This window comes from Garra rufa, chromosome 25 (genome assembly GCF_049309525.1).
Source record: "Garra rufa chromosome 25, GarRuf1.0, whole genome shotgun sequence".
Taxonomy (NCBI): Eukaryota; Metazoa; Chordata; class Actinopteri; order Cypriniformes; family Cyprinidae; genus Garra; species Garra rufa.
The window spans coordinates 14,486,932-14,513,766 of record NC_133385.1 but is presented as its reverse complement, the minus strand read 5'-3'; the positions used below and the strand labels follow the sequence as shown (position 1 = coordinate 14,513,766).

Below are 26,835 nucleotides of genomic sequence, written 5' to 3'. Positions count from 1 at the left end.
GTAAATAAAATAATAATAATAATAATAATAATAATAATAATAATAATTAAAACAAAATAATAAAATAAAAAAAGATTTCAAAATGAAATCAAATAAAATAAAATAAGATAAAAAAAAAACATGTCTGGGCTATATTTTACCAGAAAATAAATTAAAATAAAAAATACAAAAATAAAATAAAAAATAAAATAAAAATAAAATAAGATTAAAAATGTCTGGTCCATATTTAACTTTAAAAAAAAATGCCATTTTTCAAATAAAATAAAATAAAAACATGTCTGAGCCATATTTCACTTCAAAATAAATTATTTATTTCCATAAAATAAAAAATAAGATAAAAAAAAAACATGCCTGGGCCGTATTTTACTTCAAAACCAAGTGGCAGAAAATAAAATAAAATTAAAGCAAATAAAAAAAAAAAAATTAAATTAAATTACATTTTGCAAAATGTCTGGGCCATATTTCACTTCAAAATCAAATGTCATAAAATAAAATTAAGTAAAATAAAACAAAACAAAACATGTCTGAGCCATATTTCAATTCAAAATCAAGTGCTAGAAAATAAAATAAGATTTAAAAAAAAAACATATTTGGGCCATATTTCACTTCAAAATGAAGTAAAATAAAATAAAATAAAATAAAATAAAATAAAACAAAACATGTTTGGGCCATATTTCACTTCAAAATCAAGTGCTAGAAAAATAAAAAATAAAACAAAATAAAAGTTAAAGAGTTTTGGTGAGATTCACCTTGGGAACAACTGATGTCTACAGAAAAATCAAACACACCAACAGCTCACAAAAGGCTAAGAAGAGACAGTAATCAATACTCTTTCCCATTCCTGACCTGCAACATTAAAGCAAAGCAATCCATTATCTGTTCCTGCCCTGCGGATTCAGATCAGCTTTACGTATCGATTCTGCCCGTGTCCACGTTCCTCTAATGAATACTCCTACTCACTGTATGAACTGTGACAAGCACTATCTATCACTCCCACATTCAAAGCCAAAGTGTCTTCTCAGCACTTTCAAGATGCTTCTCACCAAGTACACTCTAAAATGCCGTTCGGAAATATCATTTACTCAGGTTTCATTGTTGTTGTTCATTGTGCCACTTTCAATGCAAGTAAAGTTTAGAGTAGTTTTAAAGAAACACCAAGTTTGTAATTTTGTTAAAGCACATGCAAGAATTCTTCCTTATCCACCTTTTTTCTTTAACACCTAGAGGTGAGACTTGCGATAAGGAAATAACGAGAAGACGTGCAGTAAATGGTATAACTGTTCGCACAAACCAGTTTGCTCATAATTAAGATAATGCATTAAAATAATATGGTAAGACACTAATTTGCAATACCAAGCAGCAAAATGAGCTGTTTTGTACAGCTAAAAATAGCTGGACGCGGATGAAACTGCGGAGGCCGAACCCATAAAATCTACAAATGGCCGCACCCGCTCTTACGGCAAGAAAAGGGTAGATAGGTGAAGCATGTAATTTCTGTAACTAACAGCAAATTTGTTTTCAAACTGGTTTCACAAACACTACCCTAACTCCTACTGGTCAGTAAACACACAGCCCCACCCTCAAACTCATGCCATTGGCTGTCCCACTGTCGCTATGCTAGGCTGAGCAAAACAAACAGCAATGTTTTGATAGCACCACAGAGCCAGAGAATTGACAACATTTGAGGGGAATAAACCTAAAATGGCTTACTTACAGGTTTCTCTGCACATTGATTTTAAAGCATTTTATCATGTTGATTATTCATTTAGTACCTGCTACAACCACAGCCAGTATTGAGGTCTTTGAGACTGTGTGACTCACATATTTAATGTGATTCTGATTAAGGCTTGTGTAACTGGCCAGGGACCATACGCATGATCTGATGCAACATGTTGCTAACACCCTAAGCTTCACAGAGTCATTTTAAAACCGAATGATCTTCTACATTTCAGCCCACTAAGATTGCAATACTCATAAAAATGTATTCCCCACATATCAAGTTTGCTAGCTGCCATATGTATGCGAGACGACCGCAGTGTTTTTCCCACTTATATAAGAAGCATTATATAACTGTCCTAGTCATCTCACCTTCCTTTAGAGCCTCCTTCATGATTGGTTCTCCTTTGGTGATGTCATCGGGTGTGGCCCTGAAGAGCATTCTGTTGCGAAGACCAGTCTCGTCTGGTACGCCACAGTCACACATGTCCCTGAACAACTTCACTTTCTCCTCCAGTAAAGTCAAGATCTGCTCATCCCTCTTTTGCAGCTGATCTGTAAAGGCAGACATTCATTTTCATTCATTTTCATGGGTTTTTCAGACATTTTAGTCACTAGAGGTTTTAAAAATGTTACAAATTTGAAACAGACTGTACTCATAATCTCTGGTCAATGTAATATTGTAGTCACTAAACATATAAACATGTTGTAGCAGTGTGTGGACACAACCCTACAAAGATAAAAATCCATTCACTCATTTTTTTTAATCCTCATAAAACCTAAACAGTCTTAAAGGAGAAGTCCGGTGTGATATTGACCTAAAGCAGTGTTTCTCAACTCCAGTCCTCGGGACCCACTGCTCTGCACATTTTGTATGTTTCTGAGTCTGACACACTCAGTTCAGTTCATGAATCTTTCTACTAATGAGCTTTTGATCAAAATCAGGTGCCTTAAATGAGGAAGACATACAAAATGTGCAGAGCAGTGGGTCCCGAGGACTGGAGTTGAGAAACACTGACCTAAAGTGTGTTGAATCATTATACCGAGTGTGAACTTACCTTGCATATCTCATCTTGGTTTGTGCCCTGCAGTCCGAAATATGGGGTTAGTTAGCCGATGCTAACAACAGGTTGTCAATGAGGGTGAATAGGGCATCGGAGTAGCCATGTAAATAAATCACTTTATGCCATTTACGAGGCACAAAGTAGCTCCACACTTCATTGGTAGACTTCCAAGGGCCCTGACATTTAAAACGAGATATTGAGAACTCAGAAAAAGCACCAGTAGTTTATTTACAAGAAGATTTATACAGACAGTACCTGGTACCGCCGCCATCTTGAATTTAGTCACGATAAGTCGAGTGTCGAGCAGGAAGGAAACTACAACCTGATAAGTTGATAACCTGATAAGTTCCTTCCTGCTCGTCACTCGACTTATCGTGACTAAATTCAAGATGGCGGCGGCCGGTAAATTTCTTCCAGGTACTGTCTGTATAAATCTTCTTGTAAATAAACTACAGGTGCTTTTTCTGAGTTCTCAATATCTCGTTTTAAATGTCAGGGCCCTTTGAAGTCTACCAATGAAGTGTGGAGCTACTTTGTGCCTCGTAAATGGCATAAAACAGTTATTTATTTACATGGCTACTCCGATGCCCTATTCACCCTCATTGACAACCTGTTGTTAGCATCGGCTAACTGACCCCAGATTTCGAACTACAGGGCACAAACCGAGATGAGATATGCAAGGTACGTTCACACTCGGTATAATGATTCAACACACTTTAGGTCAATATCACAACGGACTTCTTTAATTATCAAGCTGTTTTATTTTTCTAAGGAGTGTGATGTCATATTGCTCAGGCTCCGCCCACGGCCGAGACAAACTGTCCCGTATTAGCTTATTTCCGCCCTAAGACAGTTGTATGCTGTCCGCTATTTTCTCCACGCTCGAGCTGCAGCGACAACAATGTCTCATAAGCAATGCAGGTGTTTTGTAATTGAATGTAAAAGTGAGCCAAAGAGGATGCATTCATTTTGATGGTAACGTACCACAGAATACACAAAAAACAGAAGAGAGGGGCAGAGTGAGCTGTAGCTCATTATCATTTAAAGAAACACGCACCAAAACAGGTCACTGTGAACAGAGCTGTTTTTGACAAGTTAAAAAGGGTGTTGTTTTACATGACCATTGAGGAATTTTAATCAAAGTATTTTGCAAACTACCAACTTGTGGACAACCGGTATCCAATGTCTCCTTTACGACTTTACATTTCGGTTTACTTTTTTTTCTAAACCCAAACAAAAAATATCTACACAAAAAATTGAAGTAATTTAATGCCATAACAAAAGATGGAAAGATGGAATTTGGTACCTCTTAACTCCTTGACTTTGATTTCTTGAAGTCTTCTGTCCTCTTCGTTTTCACTAGGCACACCTTCATCATCATCTCCCTCCCTGGAGGAAATCGAGAGTCTGTAAAGAAAGACTACCAGCTCTCACAAATTTTGATGTTTGAAGTATCTTTAGTCAAAAATTTTCAGCAGAATTATTTTTACTTATTATTCCTACTATTTTATCAAGATAAATTAAACATGAAAACACTGAAATACACTGGAATGTATATTAATAAAATATACACTACCAGTCAAAATTTTAAAATTTCAAAATGTTAATTCTCTTTTGCTCTCCAAGCCTGTGTTTGATCTAAAATACAGCTAAAGAAGTAATATTGTAAAACATTCAAACAGAAGAGTTATTTTAAATAGTAAAAATATGTCACATTTTTACTGTTTGTGCTGTATATTGGATCAAATAAATGCAGGCTTGGTGAGCAGAATATACTTCTTTAAAAAAACATTAAAAATCTTAAAACTGGTAGTGTATATTGATTTTAAAATTAGCTTAACATTACAATTTACATTAGTTTTTAAAAATTACATTTAAGTCAGTGTAAGATGATGAAAAATAGAAATCTAAATGTAAGAATAGGAAAAACTAGATGTATAATTAAATAATATTGGCCAATTAAAAAAATAAATAAAAGAGTTACTGGTTATGACCCGATTTATTGTACTTTCTCCTTCTTGAATCTAAAATAAGAAACAGATTCCGAGACTCACATTGACTGCATGGCCTCCTGAATGAGCTGCATCCATGTGTTCCTCTCCTCCTTAGAGCTGGCATAAACTTCTACCATCTCAGGCTTCTCAATGCCGGCCGTTATCAGGAACAGTCCTTTCTCCTCATTGGCTACCTCCCTCACGATGAGTTTCTGCAGTGAGATGACAGTGGAGCGCTGGTCCTGAGAACAGAGAACAAGAAGATGAGATAGGACACAATAATAGCTGAACATAAATTTAAAAATGTTTGATTTGTATGTCTGTTTAGTTTTGGAATAAAAGTAAAATTCTTAAAAACACTAACTTGATGAGATCCATACTTGGCTTTAATAAATAGAATATTGAATAAAAAAAACTTAGTAGGACTTTGCCTACTCATTTCAGAATGCCACTGCATTACAAACTATAGGTTTCCTGCATCCAAACAAGAAAGTATAAAGCAAACATGTATTGTTGAGGAACACCGTTCTGGGAGTAACAAGCAGAGGTGTAATGATAAACATACCAAGGACGCGAATATGTACTTCTGATCTTTCTCTTGTAGAAACACAATCACATCCCTCAGCAGCAGAGCCTGGACATCTGGAGAAGAACATCGGATCAGATAGATTAAAAAAAACAGGCCCTGTTTGTGTTAGCGTGGGTGTATGTTGCTATGGTGATAGACATGACTTAGTTTTGTCAGCAAAATGTCAAAAAAAACAAAACAGCAAAAGGCAGTTTATCAATATACTGTATCTTGAAATGTGAAACTAGGTTAATACATATTCTGAATTAAATGGGAGGCAAAACTCGCACCAAGGTGTTGCATGGCGTTGTTCTGCACATGCAAAGCTAGTTGTTTTTGTTTTGCTGTTGCTAAAGTGTTATGAGTGGTTGCCAGGGTATTGATATGTGGTTTAAGTGTGTTCTAAGCAATTTACTTGGCAATTTATTTGTGGCGAGTGAGCACTAGGGTGTTTCTATGCAGCTGTTAAGGTGTTCGGAGTGTTTTTAATGCGTAGTTGTTGTTATGTGATCTTGTAGGTGGTTTCTAGGGCATTGCTACTGTATGTGGCTGCTACAGTGTTCTGAATGTGTTTAACTTGTTTCTGTTTGGTTGTGGTCAAAGTGTTGTGGGTGTTTGCCAGGGTGTTGTCATTTTGTTGTCATATTGTTGCCAAAGGGGGATTTTTATCATAGTGTTCCTGTTATATAATTGTCAATGTGTTGTGTTTTATTGTAATGTGTTCTGTGTCTTTTACACGTTGCTGTTGTTGTTGTTACATGGTTGCCAGGGAATTGCTATGTGGTCAGTAAGGTGTACTGGGTGTCTTTTATCATGTAATTGTTATTTACGTTGCTAGGGTGTTGTAAATCGTTGCCAGGGTGTTACACTGTGGTTGCTAAGGTTTTCTGAGTGGGTTTTATCATGTCATTGTTTTTATGTGGTTTCTAGAGTGTTGCTATGTGGTTAATAATGTGTTCTGTGCCTTTCACACATTGTTGTTGTTACATGGTTGCCAGGGTGTTGCTATGCAGTTGGTAATGTGTTTTGAATGTTTTTACATGCTGTGGTTACATGGTTGCCAAGGTGTTGCTATGCGGTTGGTAATGTGTTTTGAGAAGCTTCTACATGTTGTTGTTATATGGTTGCCAGGGTGTTGCTATGCAGTTGGCAATGTGTTCTGATGGTCTTTTACATGCTGTTGTTGTTACATGGTTGCCAGGGTGTTGCTATGCAGTTGGCAATGCATTTTGAATGTTTTTAAATGCTGTGGCTACATGGTTGCCAAGGTGTTGCTATGCGATTGGTAATGTGTTTTGAGCAGCTTCTACATGTTGTTGTTATATGGTTGCCAGGGTATTGCTATGTGGTTGGTAATGTGTTTTGAGTGTCTTTTACATGTTGTTGTTACATGGTTGCCAGGGTGTTGCTACATGGTCGGTAATGTGTTCTGGGTGTCTTTAACATGTTGTTGCCGTAACATGGTTGCCAGGGTGTTGCTATGCGGTCTGCTGATATAGTCATTCAACAATGAACCCACTGCACTGGTTCTCACCCTTGAGTCTGCCGGCTGAATTCTTGAGCTGTAGCGGCCCATCGTGAAATAACTTCTGCCCACGTAACAGATCCTCTCTGGCAAACATCTGCCCGCTTTTCATCCTCATGATGGACTTGCTGTCCGTCCGGCTGTACACTTCCTTTAGCCTCTTTTTCTTATCATGCTCATTCACTTTATTGTCCACAGCGGCAATCACCTCCTTTACCAACTTCAGACTTTGGGTTACATCTGCATGGTCCTCCTCATTTTCTGTCAAGAAATACTTCAGAATATTACCTGGAGCACCACAAATGAGTTCAAGGGTATTGAAATAGCCTAACTATTATAGTAACTAGCCGTACCTTTCGTGTGCTGCAGTATTCTCTGTAGTAAGACGGGATACTTTGTTATTCGTTGTGTGACTAACAATATACACTCAGGAATGCTTAGACGTCGTACAACAGGGCTGCTCATCTTTTTCTGGAAAACAGAAACAGATGTGAAACATGGGACTGGTTCCATTTTAGAGTCTTGAGCAGGAAGCAAATAGAGGAAAGGAATAAACACTTTGAGCTTCTTTTACAAACTAGCTTTTTTTTACTATGAGAGACGGCTACCTTGATGAAAGCTTGAAAACGTTTGTCTTTGGTGAGAAGCTCCTTGTAGAAGTTCACAGCTTCATTATGTCTGCTGCAGAACTTCCCATAGACCTTCTTCATTCTCTCAGCACTGGAACCTGAGAACTATGGAGGAATAAACAGTGGAAAAATAGTACTTTAATGTTCCAGACATTACAAACCAATGCATTTCTACAGATTTAGAGACATTCTTTCAATGTTTAACCACAAGTTTGACGACCACAACTTACTTGAGAGACCAGCAGATCACCAATCTTTCGGATGACAAAGCCACCCTCTTCCTGGCTTGTTGACTCTTTCTTCCTTTCGAGCAGTTGTGAGAAGAACTGCGTGTGCAAGTCCAGAACATCATCTAACATGGGGAACATCTTCTCTACAGTATGAACCTCCAGTTGAACCTCTCTCAGTAGCCCTTTACTGTAAACATCAGCCATGATCTTCAAGGTCCTGACGTGGTGCATTTCTGTCTGGATGAGCTCTGATAATGAAAACATACAGGAACATCACAAGACCTTACAAGCGTGTCAATGACCTCATTCAACAGTTTCAAAAGTTTTTCTCACAAAGTTTGAAAGTGAAAGCAGAAGCTTCTTGGGAGGGCCTGGTGTGACTCTTACCGTAGATGACATCTTGCCTCTTGATAACATCCTTTTTAAGCTGTTTCAGGAATTTCTTTTCCATTGTAAAGCTCCAAGAATCGGCTTCCAGCTCTTTGGCATCAGCTTCAAATTCTCCCATCAACTGACTGTCCATCATCTCTGTACCTGCCATACAGAATTATTAGAATGATGCTGTTTTCTATTTGTTTGACTGATTGGACTCAAGACAGGTGTTTATTTTATTGGCAATTAATCAATTACGAGATGAAGACACTTACCCTCATCGGTAAGAGATTCTGTTGATTCACTGACTTTACTGGTCTTGTGAAGAGAGTCAGTCGACTGGGACAAAAACTTCAGAGACTTTAGAGGAGGGTCTTCCATTTGTCTGAATGTGTAAAGCAAAAAATATATATTATATACTATCTTTTAATGTCTTATTGGTTTTATAAAACATGGACCTCATGATCATGAGAAGATATTCAATATAGTGCAAAACTGATTTTAAATGCAATTACAATTTTAAATCTAAAACATCTGTATGTTATCAGTTAGCATTGGCACTGACCCTGCAATGTTATTAATGGACATGCTCTTGGACAGAGGGTTGCTGTTGAAAGACATGATACTGCTTGGGCTTTTCCGAGGAGGAGCGAGAGGAGTGGGCTGATCATCAGGAATAGAGATGGCAGACCATGGACGTTCCCGAGCTGGGAGAGCTAAACATATTAACAAGATCACATGGTCAATTTTTAAAAAAATAAAGCAGAAATACATAAAACATAAAGAAATACATGCTTATATGAGGACTTTACTTTTACTTCTAAGCGTGACACCAGGCATCGAGGCAGAATCTGGAACCGTCTGCTGCTGTTTTTGCTGCTGAAAGAAAAATTTAAACAGTCTTCATCTTTATAGATCCATATTATGAAATTAAAAGAAGAGTTTACTCAAAATGAAAAATCTGTCATTACTAATTCACACTCATGTTATACTTTTGAGATCCACAAAACAGTGACATACTGACAGAATGTTCAATCTGGGGTAAACTTTCTTTTACTCATATTATACCTACAGTTCTGGTCATAAAACTGACAATAATTAGCTAAGAAACATATAACATTTACAAAAGCACCATTTATGACAGTAATATGAGAACCAAGATAAAAGACGATGAATTACCTTCATTTTAACTTTGGCACAAACAGGAAGACTCTCTCTGCAGCCTTTGTGGACTTGTGCATTGCAATCTGAAAACAAACAAATCCGTACAGTCAGTACTGAATACACAGGCCTTTATCCATCACTTAAGTGCGATATTCCACTTGTTCTCATCCAAAAGCAGATAGAATAAGCCTGAAGCTGCGAACAGAATAGACATCTGGAAGAAAAGTGGCACTATAAGAAACATTGTGCTATTTCCTGCTTCTCCGTTTGTGTAGGAGAGAGTGAGATTACCCTTTTCCTGCATGACTCCACCTCTCCTAAACAGCTGATGTTTAGCACAAACTTGACCACAAACACTTCAGTTGAGTCATTACTAGTCTAGAACATTTAAAGATTTCAAGTATACATGCCAAGTCAGTGTTTACACTTGGTTTCTCTATGAAAACAAGCTGCAATTCTGAATTTCAGCAGTTAAATGTAAAAAATCGATTGGTTATTTGAAATACACAACCAATTTGATGTTATGCAGATTTGCTGTCAATGCAATAAGCAAAAATGCTAACCTTAAAGCTAATTCGCAGTCAAAACATACCTGCACAGATGGTTCTTTTTGCCCTTCTCTGTCAGTGTACTTTGCACCTCATTCTACCTCATGACCACAAAACTACAGCAGAGTTAGACACACCCAAAAGAGATTTCCAAGCTCTACAAAACAAAACCGCACACAACAACCTCAGATTGTGTGCATGATGGTATCAAGGGCTACTAGACCTTCAACAACTCACATGTTTGAAGGCGTAGAGATTTTGATAATTTCCCCGCAAGTTCACAACTTTCCTCACTCCCACAGAACTTCTCCAGCAAACCCCACGCAGTCACGGAAATTGACTATTTGAAACTCAGCATACGCTACTAAACACTTTCAGCAAGGTTATTATTTTAATTCATTTTTAGTGCTGACAAATTGATTATTTATGATTAATCACAATTAAATCACATCCGAAACATATTTAAAATCTTATATACATGCAAATATTTTTTAAATATATGCATGTGTGTGCATTTATATATACACATATAAATATACACAGTACCGCACATTTATTATGTCAGCAAAAACTTATTTCAGATGCGATTAATCATCACAACTTTCTCCACTCCCACAGAACTTCTCCAGCAAACCCCACGCAGGCATATAAAGTGACTACTTAAAACTCACCATATGTTACTAATCAAAACAAAAAAGAATTATTTTTAATTCATTTTTAGAGCTGACAAATCGATTAATCGTGATTAATCGCATCCGAAACATTTAAAATCATATATATGTAAATATTTTTAAATATATGCATGTGTGTAGGGCTGTGCGATATGGACAAAAGAAACCTATCACGATTTTCTTGAACAGTATTGCGATTTCGATTTTAATCACGATTTTGACACAGACATGTTTTGCAGTGTCAATCTAAAACATTTTTTTTTAAGGAAAACAATTAGATCTTTATCAAAGACCTGTAACATGTCTCTAAAACAGAAGGCGGGAAAAAAAATCACCTAGCAGGTGAAAAAAAGTTAGGAGCACCAAAAAAAATGGCGCACACAATTTCTTTTTAGTAATGCACTGATCTTGATTCTTCATGGCTGATTCTGACTGCAGATGTTTTACAAGCACATGATCAAAGTAGGCTACTCTTTCAATATTCAAAGTGCAAATAGAGACCGAATTTTTCAAGCATGATACAGAATTATAGGCAACTGCACAATATATTTTTATAGCCCACATACTAATAACTGCCTAGATATTTTATGTAGCCTAATTTGCGCGCATTGAGGAGTCGCTCTCTAAACGCGGAATATTAAAATTGCTTTTGAATGCGTGTCCGCGTTTTACTTTTGGTTTCGTTTTAACGATCTTGCGAGACTCTCAACGGCGCTGAGCGTGCATTCTATAATAAAAGAGATTTTTATAACAAAACCATTTGAAATATGGGAGGACACAAACAGGATTTTGAAAAGCATGTCCCCAGTGGAAATTACACCCCTGTGTGAGTGGAACTCTGCCGCTATCATCTGATGTGGATGAATGCCGCGTTGTACAGTATATGGACACGGAGGCGCCAGAATTGTATCTGACAGAATGTACGCTATAGCACGAAATATATTATATTTCTTCAAAAGCGGTTTGTTGAGACCTTTTATTTTTCACAATCGAAAGAGAGAATGGCGAACCTGTCACTGTATCAGTTAGGCTAGCGAAAGTTTTGTAAACAAATGAAACCAAGTCGGACCACAACAGTTTCTCGCACTCGCACGAATGGTCCCAACTATAATTTCAGGTCACGCAGATTAAATTTTGGGAGCATATGCGACCAAAACGTTCACAATTCCGAGCCCTGCCTAGTAAAGGTAGAACAAAATGTCTTTAGAACAGACCTATGGCAAAAAGTAAGTATGTGTGTGCGTATGTGCGTGCGTGTGTTTGCAAAAACAACAACCCAGACCACAGTGTCCCACATAAAAACAATTAGAACACTGACAGAATCTATCTGCTTTCCGTTAAGAAAACCAGCATGACCATTTCTGGTTTCAAGCATGAACGTTGGCATGTTCTTGCTCTCTGTTTAGGCGCGCTGTGTTGTGATCGGTTCAAATAACATGCTGCGGGAAAAGTATCAGTCGAGTGCGTGCAAAAAATCGTGCTGTATGGCGATTTAGAAATCGCGCATGTTCACATCGCGATTTCGATACGATTTCAATTAATCGCACAGCCCTACATGTGTGTGCATTTATATACACATATAAATATAAACAATATGCACACATACATTATGTAAACACAAACGTTTATTTTGGATGAGATTAATCGTCACAACTTTCTCCACTCCCACAGAACTTCTCCAGCAAACCCCACGCAGTCACAGAAAGTAACTATTTGAAACTCAGAATATGCTACCACTCAAAACCTTGCATTAAGATTGCTATTTTAATTTATCTTTAGTGCTGGCAAATCGATTAATCGCAATTAATCACGATTAATCACATCTGAAACATATTTAAAATCTTATATACATGTAAATATTTTTTTAAATGTATGCATGTGTGCATTTATATATACATATAAATATAAACAATACGCACATATATATAATGTGTAAACAAAATTTTGGATGTGATTAATCACGATTAATCGATTTGACAGCACTATTTTTAATTTAGTTTTTTTTTATTCATACTTCTATTGAGCAAAAAACATGTGATGAAATAATCTAGGATTCTTTGATGAATAGAAAGTTCAAATCAACATATTTTAATGATTACTGAAAGATCATGCGACACTGAAGACTCGCGTAATGATGCTGAAAAATTAGCTTTGCCAGTACAAGAGAAACAATTAATTTAATAATACATTAAATTACAAAAGTTATTTTAAAATTCTACTAATATTTTACAATATTGCTGTATCAAATAAATGCAGCAAAAACAGTAGTGTATTTATGAGTCTAAGTATTAAATTCTAAAACACTGTTATCACTGATCAAAACTGACAAAGTGTCTCATGCATCAGTCACTTTTGGGAAACGAGAGGAAACGGTAATGAGTCTGCCAGCACATCCTCTGAGAACAATAAACAGAGAGAGCAATGGCGGTAGCGGTGCGCTGACAGGATGTTCCAGCGCGGTGCTGAGCCTCGCCAGCTGTGTGCGGGTGGAGCCACAGAGTGATGCAACACAGTGTAAGGCCTGACTGGGCAGATAGCCATGATTACTCCTTTATTTTTTTCTTCATTTCTTTGAAACCCTGCTCATTCCGAGATGCTTTTTAACCCAATTTTCCACACATATCCTGCAAAAAAGTATCTCTCCAGAAACCTGTTTATGCGTGGCTTTAAATCACAAATGCTATCTTAGAAGCTGTCGCTGACTAGTTAATTAAAAGAGCTTTTTTATTTATAGAGACAATCTGGGGCAGCCGTGGCCTAATGGTTAGAGATTCGGACTTGTAACCCAAAGGTTGCAGGTTCGAGTCTCAGGTCCGGCAGGGATTGTAGGTGGGGGGAGTGAATGTACAGCACTCTCTCCACCCTCAATACCACGACTGAGGTGAGTCCCTTGAGCAAGGCACCGATCCCCCAACTGCTCCCCGGGCGCCGCAGCAATGGCTGCCCACTGCTCCGGGTGTGTGTTCACGGTGTGTGTGTGTTCACTACTGTGTGTGTGCACTTGGATGGGTTAAATGCAGAGCACAAATTCCTTGTATGGGTCACCATACTTGGCCTCACTCACCCCCTTTCCTTTCCTTTCCTTTAATCTGTGGGCCTTTTTTATCTATGGAATAAAATTTATTTAACCAACTTCCTGTGTGAATCTCTTGCGAAGCAAGCTTCTGCAAAAAACACTTTCGCAGCAGTAAATTAAACTCTGTGCATGGCTGCTCTGCAAATGACAGTAAAGAAGGAAGTGCCAAAAAAAGACACCAGCCTATGGCAAAACAAAAGAAGCGAGCGGAATGACTGCATAGAATAGAACAGAACAGTATTTTACTAAGTTTTTTGTTTTTGCACACATTTAATTGAATACAAACACAACTGATGCTAATCCAAATACATTTTAATTAAACAGATGTATCGTGTGATGTTTATTAGCATCATAACAAATAACACAGTTTCCTGTTTTTGCAGAAGTGTTATATAAGCAGTTTTTAGTGATTTTTCATATGGATATCATATGTTTCCTTTCGATTGAGAAAACGGAGAAGCGCAGAACAGAGTATAGAATGGAAGAGTATAGAATTTACTGATCAGAACAGTGTACAGAATAGAAGAATATAGAATTTAGAGTATAGAAATACAGCAGAAAATAGTATAAAATAAGTATACAGCAAAACAGATTATAGAATGTTGAACAGAGTGTAAAATAGAGAGTATAGACATGTATAAAGATTATAGAATATAAGAGAGTATACAGTGCAGAATAGAACAGAAAAGTATAAAGAGTGTACAATAGAAAAAATATAGAAGAGAGCAGAATATGCAATAGAAATACAGCATAGAATAGTAAAGAAGATTCTAAAAGAAAATAAATGACTAGAGCATAGAGAGTAGAACTGAAAATAGTGTAAAAGAAAAAAAATACAGTAGAGTAGAGAATAGAATATAAAATAGAAGACTATAGAGTTATGTATTCTATAATAAGTAAAGCGCTCTTACTTGTGCAGAGGAAAGCATCTTTAGTGTTGATGGGTTTGCTGCACTGGTGGCAGGGGATTGTGGGTACTGGCATGACTGCGGTGAAGAGATGCCCGTTCAAGGCTCTCCTCTCCTTGTCTTTGGCATCTCGCTCGCGTTCCTTATTCTTGTCTTTTTCCTTCTCCTGCAAAATGCAAGCCAAAAGGTGAATGAATAAATCCTGGTGTAGATGTGTGATGTACAGTGCTTTCAGACAGTCCAAGCTGTGCATGAGACTCAATTACAGTGAGGTCCTGGCCCAGATGGGAGATTAAATGGGAGCAGAGCACATCCATCATAAAACTCCCAGCCTCAGCAGAGAACTGCTGCATCCATCACAGGCGAAACCTCATCAGCTGCACAATCAATACTTTCATTCATATTCATCACTCATCTCCAGCTGCAGGGATGAAACCCACTTTCATACATTCTCAACATCTATCTATCCTCAATATCACATTTTCAACATCTGCACATTCTCAGCATCATCTCTCCTTACTCATCTCTATACATGCCCACCCATCCATCCTCAATATCGCATTTTAAACATATCTATCCAACCATTCATTTATCTACCCATCTATAAATACATCTATCCATCAACCCATTTACTCATCTATCTACCCAACTACCTACCTCCCACCTACGTACCTATCCATCCATTCATCCATCCATCCATCCATCCACCCATCTGTCTACCAACCTGCCCATCCATCTATCCATCTATGCATCCATCTACCCATCTATGCATCCATCTACCATCTATCTATCTACCCATCCATCTATCTACCTTCCATCTTTTGTGCCATCTACCCATCCATCTTCCAATTTCCATACCTACCCCCTAACCATCCATCTATCTACAAATTCTACCCATCAATCTATCCATCTTATCCGTCTATCTACCCATCTATCACCCCAACTACCTATCATCCAACCATCCATCTTCCCATCTTCCATCTATCCATCTACCTACCCTCTAACAATCTATTATCTAACCCAATCTATCTACCAATCTACCCATCCATCTTATCCATTTATCTAACTATCTATCCATCTAGCCATTTTCCATCTATCTACCTACCCCCTAACATTCATCTACCATCTATAAATTTATCTACCCCCATGAATACATCTACCATTCATTTAATCCATCTATCTACCCATCTACGTACCTTCCATCTATGTACCTATTCATCCATCCAGCCATCCATCCATCTACCATCTATCTTCCAATTTCCATCTATCTACCCACTTATCCATCTACCTACCATTAAATGTATAAATGTACCTGTCATCAATCTTTCATCTGCTAATCTACCCATCTATCTTATCCATTTATATACTCATCTACCTACCCCCTAACATCTATCCACCTATCTATAAATGTATCTAGCCATTAATCCATCTACCAATCTACTCATCCATATATCTACCCATCTTCCATCTACCGACCCCCTAACCATCCATCTACCTATCTATCAATTCATCTACCCATCTTCCATCTATCCACCTATCTATCCATCTTCCTATCACCAACCATCCATCTGCCATCTATAAATGTATTTACCCATCAATCATGAGCAAGGCACCGATCCCCCAAATGCTCCCTGGGCGCCGCAGCAATGGCTGCCCACTGCTCCGGGTGTGTGTTCACTACTGTGTGTGTGCACTTGGATGGGTTAAATGCAGAGCACAAATTCCTAGTATGGGTCACCATACTTGGCCTCACTTCACCTCCTTTCCTTTCCTTTCCAATTTACCCATCTGTCTTATCAAGTTATCTACCCATCTATTTACTCATCCATCTACCCATCTATCCCTATCCAACCATCTCTCCACCTATCTATAAATTTATCTACCCATAAATTCATCTACCAATTTACCCATCCATACATCTACCCATTTATCCACATACTCATCCATCTACCCCTAGCCATCCATCTACCCATCTATAAATTTATCTACTCATCAATCTACCATCCATCTTATCCATCTACTCATCCGTCTGCCCATCTATCTACCCATCTACTCATTGTTCTACTATTCTTCTACTCATTGTTCTATTATCCACCTATCCCAACCATCCAATTACCTATCTACAAATGAATCTACCATCCATCTTATCCATCTATCTACCCAACTACATATCATTCACATACCTATCCATCCATCAAATAGACTCTCCTTTTTCCCTGTTTCTCTGGCACCTTGCATGAAGTGTCAAAACCACAAGATGCTCACTTATTACAGTGATGTTCTTGAGAAAACCACTGACTGTGACTATTTTTACAGACTACCCTTATTACAAAACCCTGTCTGAGCTGCTCCAACAGTCATACCAAGATTAAGATCACTTGCAATCCACAATGGAAAAACAACAACAAAAACATAGGCAACATTCACCTAAAACGATCAAAAGCTGATTAATTCTTAGTACCTATTACCTACTGATAACAAGTAAAATGTTGCTGTACATTTACTGAACTAGTACTCCAGTGAGTATGGAAGTGTGGCTTAATTTCATAACAACAGAAAAAAATGATTTGGCTACAAACAGTATAGGAAGGAAGAGGGTCAAAGTGCACATCCCAAAGATTTTAAACATGGCTAAAATGTATAAACATGTCCAAATAAGTTTAAGAATAATAATAAAAAAAAGTGATATAAGTAATTCATGCTTTTCTCAAATGTGGTGAAACAATCTCGGGTAGCACAAAAAGAGATCAAATAAGTTTCCACACCACTTAAAGAATAAATCCCACATTAAATCTTTTCAAAATCAGAACACATCCCTCTTCAACATACATGACATATGTTTATGCATAGAAATATCTGCTCTTTGGTATCACAGTCCTACCTCAACCAGACCACTACTATTCTTGATCTTCAGTGAACGACCCTGTGGTAAAAACCTACGACACAACGTAGACATCTCGGATGCAAGGTAGCCAGTGAGCCACTGGCCTGAAGGTACGGCAGATGAGGTTGAGATTCTGTCTACACAAACACATAAGTTCCCATGACGGAGAGTAGGCGAGCCAGCCAGAGGAAGTGACTGCAGTTTCTTTCTGTCGTCTTTCACATTCGAGCTCAACTTAAAGATACAGTGCACTTCCTTTAACCATAGACCCTCCCCTAATACAAGAGGCAGCTTTTTGTTTGCCTTTGGCCAATTTGATAAAGATCATTATTTTAACACTGCAGTTAATTCAGACTCGGAGTGACCATGTGACATCAAACAATTAAGATGCATTCTGTCTACATCACTGGCCTAGTTATCAATATGACACTCATCCATGCACAATGTATTTATTTTAAGGCAGGTTTCTGTTTTTGTGTCAAAAATGTGCATGAATTATATGGTATACATAAACCATATATGGTGGCCCAGCTAATTCATGTGGACATCCAAAGTGTGTCACTTTTCTCTGAAATTGTGAAGTCATAGATTTTACCGTCGACTTGTTTTCACAGAATTGCATGAGCTCTAAAGCTCGAGTGTGAACGAGCATATTTAAACAGAACCATAGAGAGACCACAGCTTGCTTTTACATCCTGTTGAACTTCCCTACCGCAAGCCCTTGTATGAGACAGTGTGCGCACAAAGTTGCCTGCGCAAGAGCAAACTCTGCAAATGCTCTAACAACTTCAGATAGCATGGGGGTTGCTGAGAGCTTTCAAACTATCAGAAACCTCATTATCTAGAAGTACCATAGGGAGAAAACCTCAAAGTTAAATAGCAGATGCATGCTGCTGCATCAAAGAACACCACTAGCTCAGCATGATATGGGGCAAACTAAAAAAGATAACATTTGTTTCCACTAATAAGGTCGGAGATGCTTCAGATTAGCCCACACAAAGGAAATGTACTGGTTTCTTCTGGCAGAATACATACATATATATCTAAACGATTTCATTATATACCAACCTTGTTCTTCTTGCTCATCTTGCTCTTGAGGTAACTGAAGGTCCTGCTTACTTTGGTTCCTCCAACTTTGCCTTCACTGTCGCTCCGCAATGGACCCGGGTCCTCCTCTGATATACTGAATGAGACAAAAAAAAAGACAAATTTAAAATTGGTGCTACGACCCGATTTGCATATCCATCCCAAATAGTATTTAGAGGTTCAAGTACATAGCGCTGAAACCTTCTTGTAATTGTTAGAATTGTCGTGGATCAGCAATCTTAATGTAAAACTGATTGTGCAGACCAAACCGCAACTCGTAGAGACTTTAGAGGGATGGTAGTATTCACACCGCCTACAATGTGAACGAAGCTCCAGCGATCAAAAGTACAAAAACACTTATGACTCTTAAACCGTAGGAGTTAGATTTGATCGTGAGCCTGCGAAATCTTTGGATATTTCACATTTTTTGAAAAACCTACTTTTGCAAACTAGTCCTAGGTTTTCGCCCAATCGGAACCAAACCAGTGCAGGAAGATTCTCTAGAGAATATCAATAATTATCAAGAAAAAAGTTTAACTTTAGACTCACCATTGCAAAGGGGCGCCAAAACGTTCAAAAGGTTCATGTCTTTCTTTCTTCAGTCGTAAAGAAATTATGTTTTTTGAGGAAAACATTTCAGGATTTCTCTCCATGTAGTGGACTCCTATGGTGCCCCCGAGTTTGACCTTCCAAAATGCGGTTTAAATGCAGCTTCAAAGGGCTCTAACGTTCCCAGCCAACGAAGAAGAGTCTTATCTAGCAAAAAATACAATTTATATACTTTATAACCTCAAACGTTTGTCTTGTCTAGCTCTGCATGAACTCTGTGTATTCCAGTTCATGACAGTTAGGGTATGACGAAAAACTACATCGTCCTACATCGCTGTTTGACTTTTTTTGTAAAGAGCGTTTGATCTTCTGTGCATGCTTACTTTGTAAACACTGGGTTGGTACTTCTGCAGTGACGTACAGGTTAAAGGAGAAAATGAAATGGGAGCTTTTTGACCTACCCTAACTGTCTTGAACCAGAAGAGTTACACAGTTCACGCAGAGCTAGACAAGATGAGCATTAGAGGTTAAAAAGTATATAAATTGTCAATTTTTTTTTAGAAAATAACTGATTGTTTCACTAGATAAGACCCTTCTTCCTCGGCTGGGATTGTTTAGAGCCCTTCGAAGCTGCATTTAAACTGCATTTTGGAAGTTCAAATTCGGAGGCACCATATAAGTCCACTATAATAGAGGGAAATCCTGAAATGTTTTCCTCAAAAATCATAATTTCTTTACGACTGAAGAAAGAAAGACATGAACTTATATGACAAGGGGGTGAGTAATTTTTGTTCTGGAAGTGAACTTTTCATTAAGTGCTTGAACCCCAGTAATCGCTGCTTGCAGCTATATTTAAAATTAGAATTCATCTGTCCCAAATCAGTAGTATGCAGGGGGGGCCGTACCTGTACTCTAAAGATCCTGATGTACCTGTGAACGAGGCCAATCCTGAAACGAGAGAAAAAAATTGTTGATTAAACCAAAAGTACAGCGGAAACAGGACTGACAAAAGGACATAAACGAGACCACAAAACAACAACTGACATTATTAATCACTTTTCAGTTCGCCTCAGGAGTTTTGTACTTGTACAGAAAGAAATTACACAAGTTTTATGGTATGAACAGGCTCTAAGGAACGGCCCTGCAGAGAACTAAGGCAATTCTTCAAGCAAAAAGCCACTTTTGTACAACACTTAAAAACTTAAAGAAAAACTCAGACATTGTACTGCAACCACAAAAGCTTAACTGTGAACGATGAAATGATTGATAATGTTTTGCAATGCCTGGAGAAACAGGCTTATTTTGTTTGTTTTTTGCCTTGTATAGTAAATGATTATGCTGTGTTTGTACAATAGCTTTTTATAATACCTGTGACAGCTGAGTTTGACTTAGATATAAGTTCAGTTAAAGAAAAAGAGTGTAAAGAATGATATTCAACCAACATTATTTCAGTTGAAGCTGGTGTAGTAACTGCATTTAGCCTCTAGAGGCTAAATTACCATTACATATATTACCATTATATATAAAAAGCTTAAAAATGTAACATTTTCAAATTTTGGAGCTAAATTAGACATCTAAAATTACAAATGCTGATTTGTGATGCTTTTATACCAATGTCACATCTGAAAAAAAAATAAATAATAATAATAATAAATAAAAATGCAGTGCAAACTGTTGACGCAAGCAGATATTTGTTTTTCAATTACCATGTTCAGGTGACAGCTAAAGATTTATGTTTTTTTACACTACTATCTAGGCATCTCTTTTTACAAGGAGCTCTAAGCAGCTGTGAAATCTATAAGCAGTCCTATGAAAAGTGTTTATGTGGATCTGAATGACTTTGATAGACATGGAAAGAGATGGAGCCAATGGAAAGGAACCATACAGACGTGGCAATGTCTCATTTGGGAGACCCACTATCAATTCGTCCAATAATCCACAGGAAGTACATCTAAAATACAATTTTTCTCTAGGAATGAGGGGCTGAGAAGAACCCACCAAAAGCATCGCAAGCATATACTTCATCTGTATATACTTAAAAAAGTTACTGCGGCGGTAACAAACCTCAGTACTCAAGGGGGTGATGTTCTTTTAAATATCTACGCCATTAAACCAAATGTATTATGATTCAGGAAGCTAGTTATAAATATTAATTTAACTTGTTTTATATTTCTCAGAACAATTTTCTTCGAAGTTCTGATCAAACAAGTGATTGCACAATACATGCATCAGCAGATGACATGCACATCATACACTACCAGTCAAAAGCTTTTGAACAGTATGATTTTTTTTAAAGAAAAGTCTCTTCTGCTCACCAAGCCTGCATTTATTTGATCCAAAGCACAACAAATCAGTAAAAATCTGAAATATTTTTAATATTTAAAATAAGTGTTTCCTATTTGAATATATTTAAAAATGTTATTTATTCCTGTGATCAAAGCTAAAAGTTCAGCATCATTACTCCAGTCTTCTGTGTCACACGATCCTTCAGATATCATTCTAATATTTACATTATTATGTATTTGGGAAAAAAATGATAGAAATTAATACTTGTATTTAGCATGGACACCTTAAATTAATCAAAATGGATGATAAAGACATTTATAATGTTATAAAATATTATTATTTCAGATAAATGCTGTTCATTTGAACTTTCTATTCATCAAAGAAACTCTACTCAGCTGTTTTCAACATAATAATACATGTTTTTGAGCAGCAAATCAGAATATTAGAATGATTTCTGAAGGATCATGTGATTGGAGTAATGATGCAAAAATTTCTGCACAGGAATAAATTACATTTTAAAATATATTTTATATATATTTTAAATAGCAAAAATATTTAAAAATGTTTACTTTTTTTGTTTTTACTGTACTTTGGATCAAATAAATGCAGGCTTGGTGAGCAGAAGAGACTTCTTTAATCATTAAAAATCTTACTGTTCAAAAACTTTTGACTGGTAGTGTCCATATATAAGTTCATTAAGTTATTGTGTAGAGAATTTCAAAAACCTGTTTTAATATTCTGGCACTTTAGTCATTTAGTATTAATTTTCTATCATTTTTATAACCAATAGGTTAGATAAATTCAACTAGCTTAAACATTTAGATACAGATCAATCATTCTCAAAACTGTCATAAAATTCCACACATGGGATAATAGAATCCTAAAAAAAAATTTAAATTAAATTAAAGCTGCAAGCAGCGTTGACCGGGCCCTCGCCGTCTGGCAGTCGCCATCCCGATAGCATCAGGAAAACGGTGCCCAGTTGGCACATGCATTCACAATAACCCTTTGGACTAACCCTAACTGTCTCTCCTCCTGTCTGACTCTTTCTCTTACCACCCATCCCACCTCCTTACACTCAGCCACTTACCACACAAACACACACATAGAGTGCAGAGCAGAGTGAGATCAGATTTGTTTTTTAATTTTCTTTCATTCGTGGAGTTTTGTATAATTATGAAATGAACTGTGTTTAATCAGAATGAATAGTTATTTGTATGAAAAAAGTTTCAAAGAGTTAGGATGCTGCACTTTAAATATATAATAAATCATTGAAAATTGAAAATGGAAAATAAAATTCTAGGCACGCTATCTGCCTCAAAAACACAGGAAACAAATATTTGAATGTATTTTGTATTTTTATTTATTTGCCATGGCAACAGCATTTGATGCATCAGGGACGCCTTTACAGACTCTCATCGGCCGTGTTTTTACATCATTCTGATGAAGTTTGAAGAAAATCGAGTACAAATATATTGTTCGTTGTTCGTTCGTGTGTTAGTTCATTAACCAATGTTAACAAAAGAGACCCTATTTTAAATAGTTACCATGTTTTATGATCTACATCCATTTTTAAATATTATTTTAATGATCTATAAGCATCTGTGAAATAATTATAAACAAATATATTAAAAATACATACATATTAACTTAGTTGATGTATTTGTTTCTCATTCTAATTAAGTGAACTGAGCAGTATAGTGTCATACTTATAAGATTTTTTATTCTATCAGTGAGATTGTATATATGTATATAAATCATATAATTTTTCCTTAAAAGATTAAAAAAAGATTTTAATGCTCTTTAAGCACCTATACAAAATAATTATGTAAAAGTACACTGACAGTACAGTCTATATCAACTGATTCTATGGATTATTTTCATTCTTATACACTGAGAATGAGCTAAATAGCATTAGAGGTCAAACGATTCCTTATCTTATGAGGACCTCTAGTGTTCATCCCTGGTATTAGAGCTTTAATCTGACAAATTTATGTGACACTTTTAATGTTTTTGGGGCCTCTGAGCATGATAACATTTTGAAACTACACGTATTTCCTAAGAATTTCTTGTTCTTTATATGTAAAAAGTTTTGATGAGTTAGAATAATGCAATTTAAAGATATATGAAAATAACTCTTCATCTTTTTTATTGTTACTTTCATAAATCACCACATCAACACCGTTCAAGATGTCCCAAAGCCGTTCACAATTTAACATCTTCAGTATCTTGGCATCATGTTGACAAAGTTTGGTGTGAACTGTCTGATTTTGCTATGAGTGATATAAATTTATTCACAGCTATATTTAAAAACACAGGAAACAAATGTTAAAGTTTGACATGTTGCCATGGCAACATCATTTGATGTATCAAGGACCCCTTCACAGATTCTCATCGGCCGTGTTTTGATATTATTCTGATGAAGTTTGAAGCAAATTGAGTAAAATTAAGAGGTTGATTTAAAAGCGTTTTGCAAGCAACACACTTCCTGCTGCCAGTTGGTGGCGCTATAACTTTGACTCATAATAGTCACATCTCTGTGATCGGTATCATACGACGAACAAACTGCTTAAGTTTGGTCAAAATCAGATAAAGTGTGTCAAAATTATTAGACATTTCCTGTTTCTCATTTCTCGCCATAATTTGTCGCCCTGCCACGGCCAAACCGTTCGAGATACCAAAAATCCCTTGGCAATTTTGCATTCCCAATATCTTGAGATCATGCTGACCGAGTTTGGTGGCCATCGGTGGAAAGGTCTAGGAGGAGTATTTCAAATTCCACAGCTTGATTTTTCCAAAAATCCATATTTAAATAAAAATAGCTGACTTCCTGTTGGTCGTAGCTAATGGGTGTAAATTAGAAAGTTGTCCGGCTTGATGAGTCCAATATATGTACCGAGTTTGGTGACTGTAGGACAAAGTAACCCCCCAACTTTTGTCAAAAGGTGGCGCTATGGAGCGCCTGCTCCACGCCCATTTATGGGCTTTTATCAGTGTTTAGCTGTCATTAATACAGATGTGTGTGTTGAGTTTCATGAAATTCTAAGCATTTTAAGTGGCTCAAAAACACAAAAAACTAAAGTTAAAGTTTGACACGTTGCCATGGCAACATGATAAAAGTTATGGATAACGCCCTTCACAGATTCTTATCGGTCGTGTTTTGACATTATTGGGATGAAGTTTGAAGCAAATTGAGTAAAATTAAGAGGCTGAGTTTAAAGCGTTTCAAAAACGTCACGCTTTCTGCTGCCAGTTGGTGGCGCTATAACTTTGACTCATAATAGTCACATCTCTGTGATCGGCATCAGACGATGAACAAACTGCTGAAGTTTGGTCAAAATCAGACAAAGAATGTCAAAGTTATTAGGCACTTCCTGTTTCTCATTTCTCGCCATAAATTTGTCGCCCCATCACGGTCAAACCGTTCGAGATATCAAAAATCCCCTGGCAATTTTGCGTCCCCAATGTCTTGAGATCATGCTGACCGAGTTTGGTGGCCATCGGTGGAAAGGCCTAGTAGGAGTATTTCAAATTCCATTGCATGCACTTTTTAGACATCCCTGAATAGCCAACTTCCTGTTTGGCGAAGCACGGACTATGAGTGTGAAATTTGTTCGGCCCGATGAGGTCTATATGTGTATGAATTTTGGTGACTGTAGGTCAACCGTTGTGCGCTCCAGAGCCCTTCAAAAGTCGCAATTTTTAACGCTGTGCCATGCCCCCCCCAGGTGACCCCCCCATGTCAAAGTCTGTCCGGCCCTGATGGCCGCAGGTTCCAATGTGTGTGCAAAGTTTCAAGAGTTTTCGTGTATGTTAAGGCCCCCGAAATCCCCCAAAACATTGAAAAAAAAATAATAATAATAATAATAATTAAAGCTGCAAGCAGCGATGACCGGGCCCTCGCCGTCTGTGCAGTCGCCATCCCGATAGCATCAGGAAAACGGTGCCCAGTAGGCAAATGCATTCACAGTAACCCTTTGGACTAACCCTAACTGTCTCTCCTCCTCCCTGACTCATTCTCTTACCACCCATCCCCCTCCTTACACTCAGCCACTTACCACACAAACACACACATAGAGTGCAGAGCAGAATGAGATCAGATATGTTTTTTTATTTTTATTTTTAATTAGTGGAGTTTTGTATAATTATGAAATGAGTTGTGCTTGATAAGAATGAATAGTTATTTGTATGAAAAAAGTTTCAAAGAGTTAGGATGCTGCACTTTAAATATATAATAAATCATTGAAAATGGAAAATGAAATTCTAAGCACGCTATCTGCCTCAAAAACACAGGAAACAAATATTTGAATGTATTTTTTATTTTTATTTATTTGCCATGGCAACAGCATTTGATGCATCAGGGACGCCTTTACAGACTCTCATCGGCCGAGTTTTTACATCATTCTGATGAAGTTTTAATAAAATCGAGTACAAATTTATTGTCCTTTGTTCGTTCGTGTTTGTTAGTTTATTAACCATTGTTAACAAAAGAGACCCTATTTTAAATAGTTACCATGTTTTATGATCTACAACCATTTTTAAATATTATTTTAATGATCTATAAGCATCTGTGAAATAATTATAAACAAATATATTAAAAATAAATACATATTAACTTAGTTGATGTATTTGTTTCTCATTCTAATTAAGTGAACTGAGCAGTATAGTGTCATACTTATAAGATACTTTGTTCTATCAGTGAGAGTGTATATATGTTTTTAAATCATATAATTTTTCCTGAAAAGATAAAAAAAAAGATTTTAATGCTCTTTAAGCACCTATACAAAATAATTATGTAAAAGTACACTGACAGTACAGTATATATCAACTGATTCTATGGATTATTGCCATTCTTATACACTGACAATGAGCTAAATAGCATTAGAGGTCAAACGATTCCTTATCTTATGAGGACCTCTAGTGTTCATCCCTGGTATTAGAGCTTAAATCTGACAAATTTATATGACACTTTTAATGTTTTTGGGGCCTCTGAGCATGATAACATTTTGAAACTACACGTATTTCCTAAGAATTTCTTGTTCTTTATATGTAAAAAGTTTTGATGAGTTAGAATAATGCAATTTAAAGATATATGAAAATAACTCTTCATCTTTTTTACTGTTACTTTCATAAATCACCACATCAACACCTTTCAAGATATCCCAAACCCGTACACAATTTAACATCTTCAGTATCTTGGCATCATGTTGACAAAGTTTGGTGTGAACTGTCTGATTCTGCTATGAGTGATATGAAGTTATTCAAAGCTATATTTTTCCAAAAATCCACATTCAAATCAAAATAGCCGACTTCCTGTTGGTCGTAGCTAATGGGTGTAAATTAGAAAGTTGTCCGGCTTGATGAGACCTATATACTGACCAAGTTTGATGTCTGTAGCTACAACTAACCCTCCAACTTTTGTCAAAAGGTGGCGCTATAGAATGTCTCCAACAAATCACCACATCAACACCGTTCAAGATATCCCAAAGCTGTTCACAATATAGGGAACATTTTCCCTATATTCTGATGATGATAATAAGAACATATAATTCATGATGATAACAA

The 26,835-nt window shown here is 36.8% G+C and overlaps 1 protein-coding gene across 1 annotated transcript in view; it reads right to left on the bottom strand.

Moving 5' to 3' along the window:
- akap13 (A-kinase anchoring protein 13) overlaps positions 1–26,835 on the bottom strand; it is a 110,244-nt gene that overhangs the window by 782 nt on the left and 82,627 nt on the right. Inside the window, exons 18-33 of the mRNA XM_073831592.1 lie at positions 19,890–19,932; positions 18,418–18,532; positions 14,469–14,631; positions 9,278–9,345; positions 8,911–8,977; positions 8,664–8,814; positions 8,374–8,483; positions 8,114–8,260; positions 7,727–7,974; positions 7,476–7,601; positions 7,221–7,338; positions 6,877–7,128; positions 5,340–5,416; positions 4,835–5,016; positions 4,087–4,187; positions 2,089–2,271 (exon numbers count right to left, since the gene is read on the bottom strand). Of these exons, the coding sequence (XP_073687693.1) occupies positions 2,089–2,271; positions 4,087–4,187; positions 4,835–5,016; positions 5,340–5,416; positions 6,877–7,128; positions 7,221–7,338; positions 7,476–7,601; positions 7,727–7,974; positions 8,114–8,260; positions 8,374–8,483; positions 8,664–8,814; positions 8,911–8,977; positions 9,278–9,345; positions 14,469–14,631; positions 18,418–18,532; positions 19,890–19,932 (2,151 nt within the window). The remainder of the gene's footprint in view (positions 1–2,088; positions 2,272–4,086; positions 4,188–4,834; positions 5,017–5,339; positions 5,417–6,876; positions 7,129–7,220; positions 7,339–7,475; positions 7,602–7,726; positions 7,975–8,113; positions 8,261–8,373; positions 8,484–8,663; positions 8,815–8,910; positions 8,978–9,277; positions 9,346–14,468; positions 14,632–18,417; positions 18,533–19,889; positions 19,933–26,835) is intronic.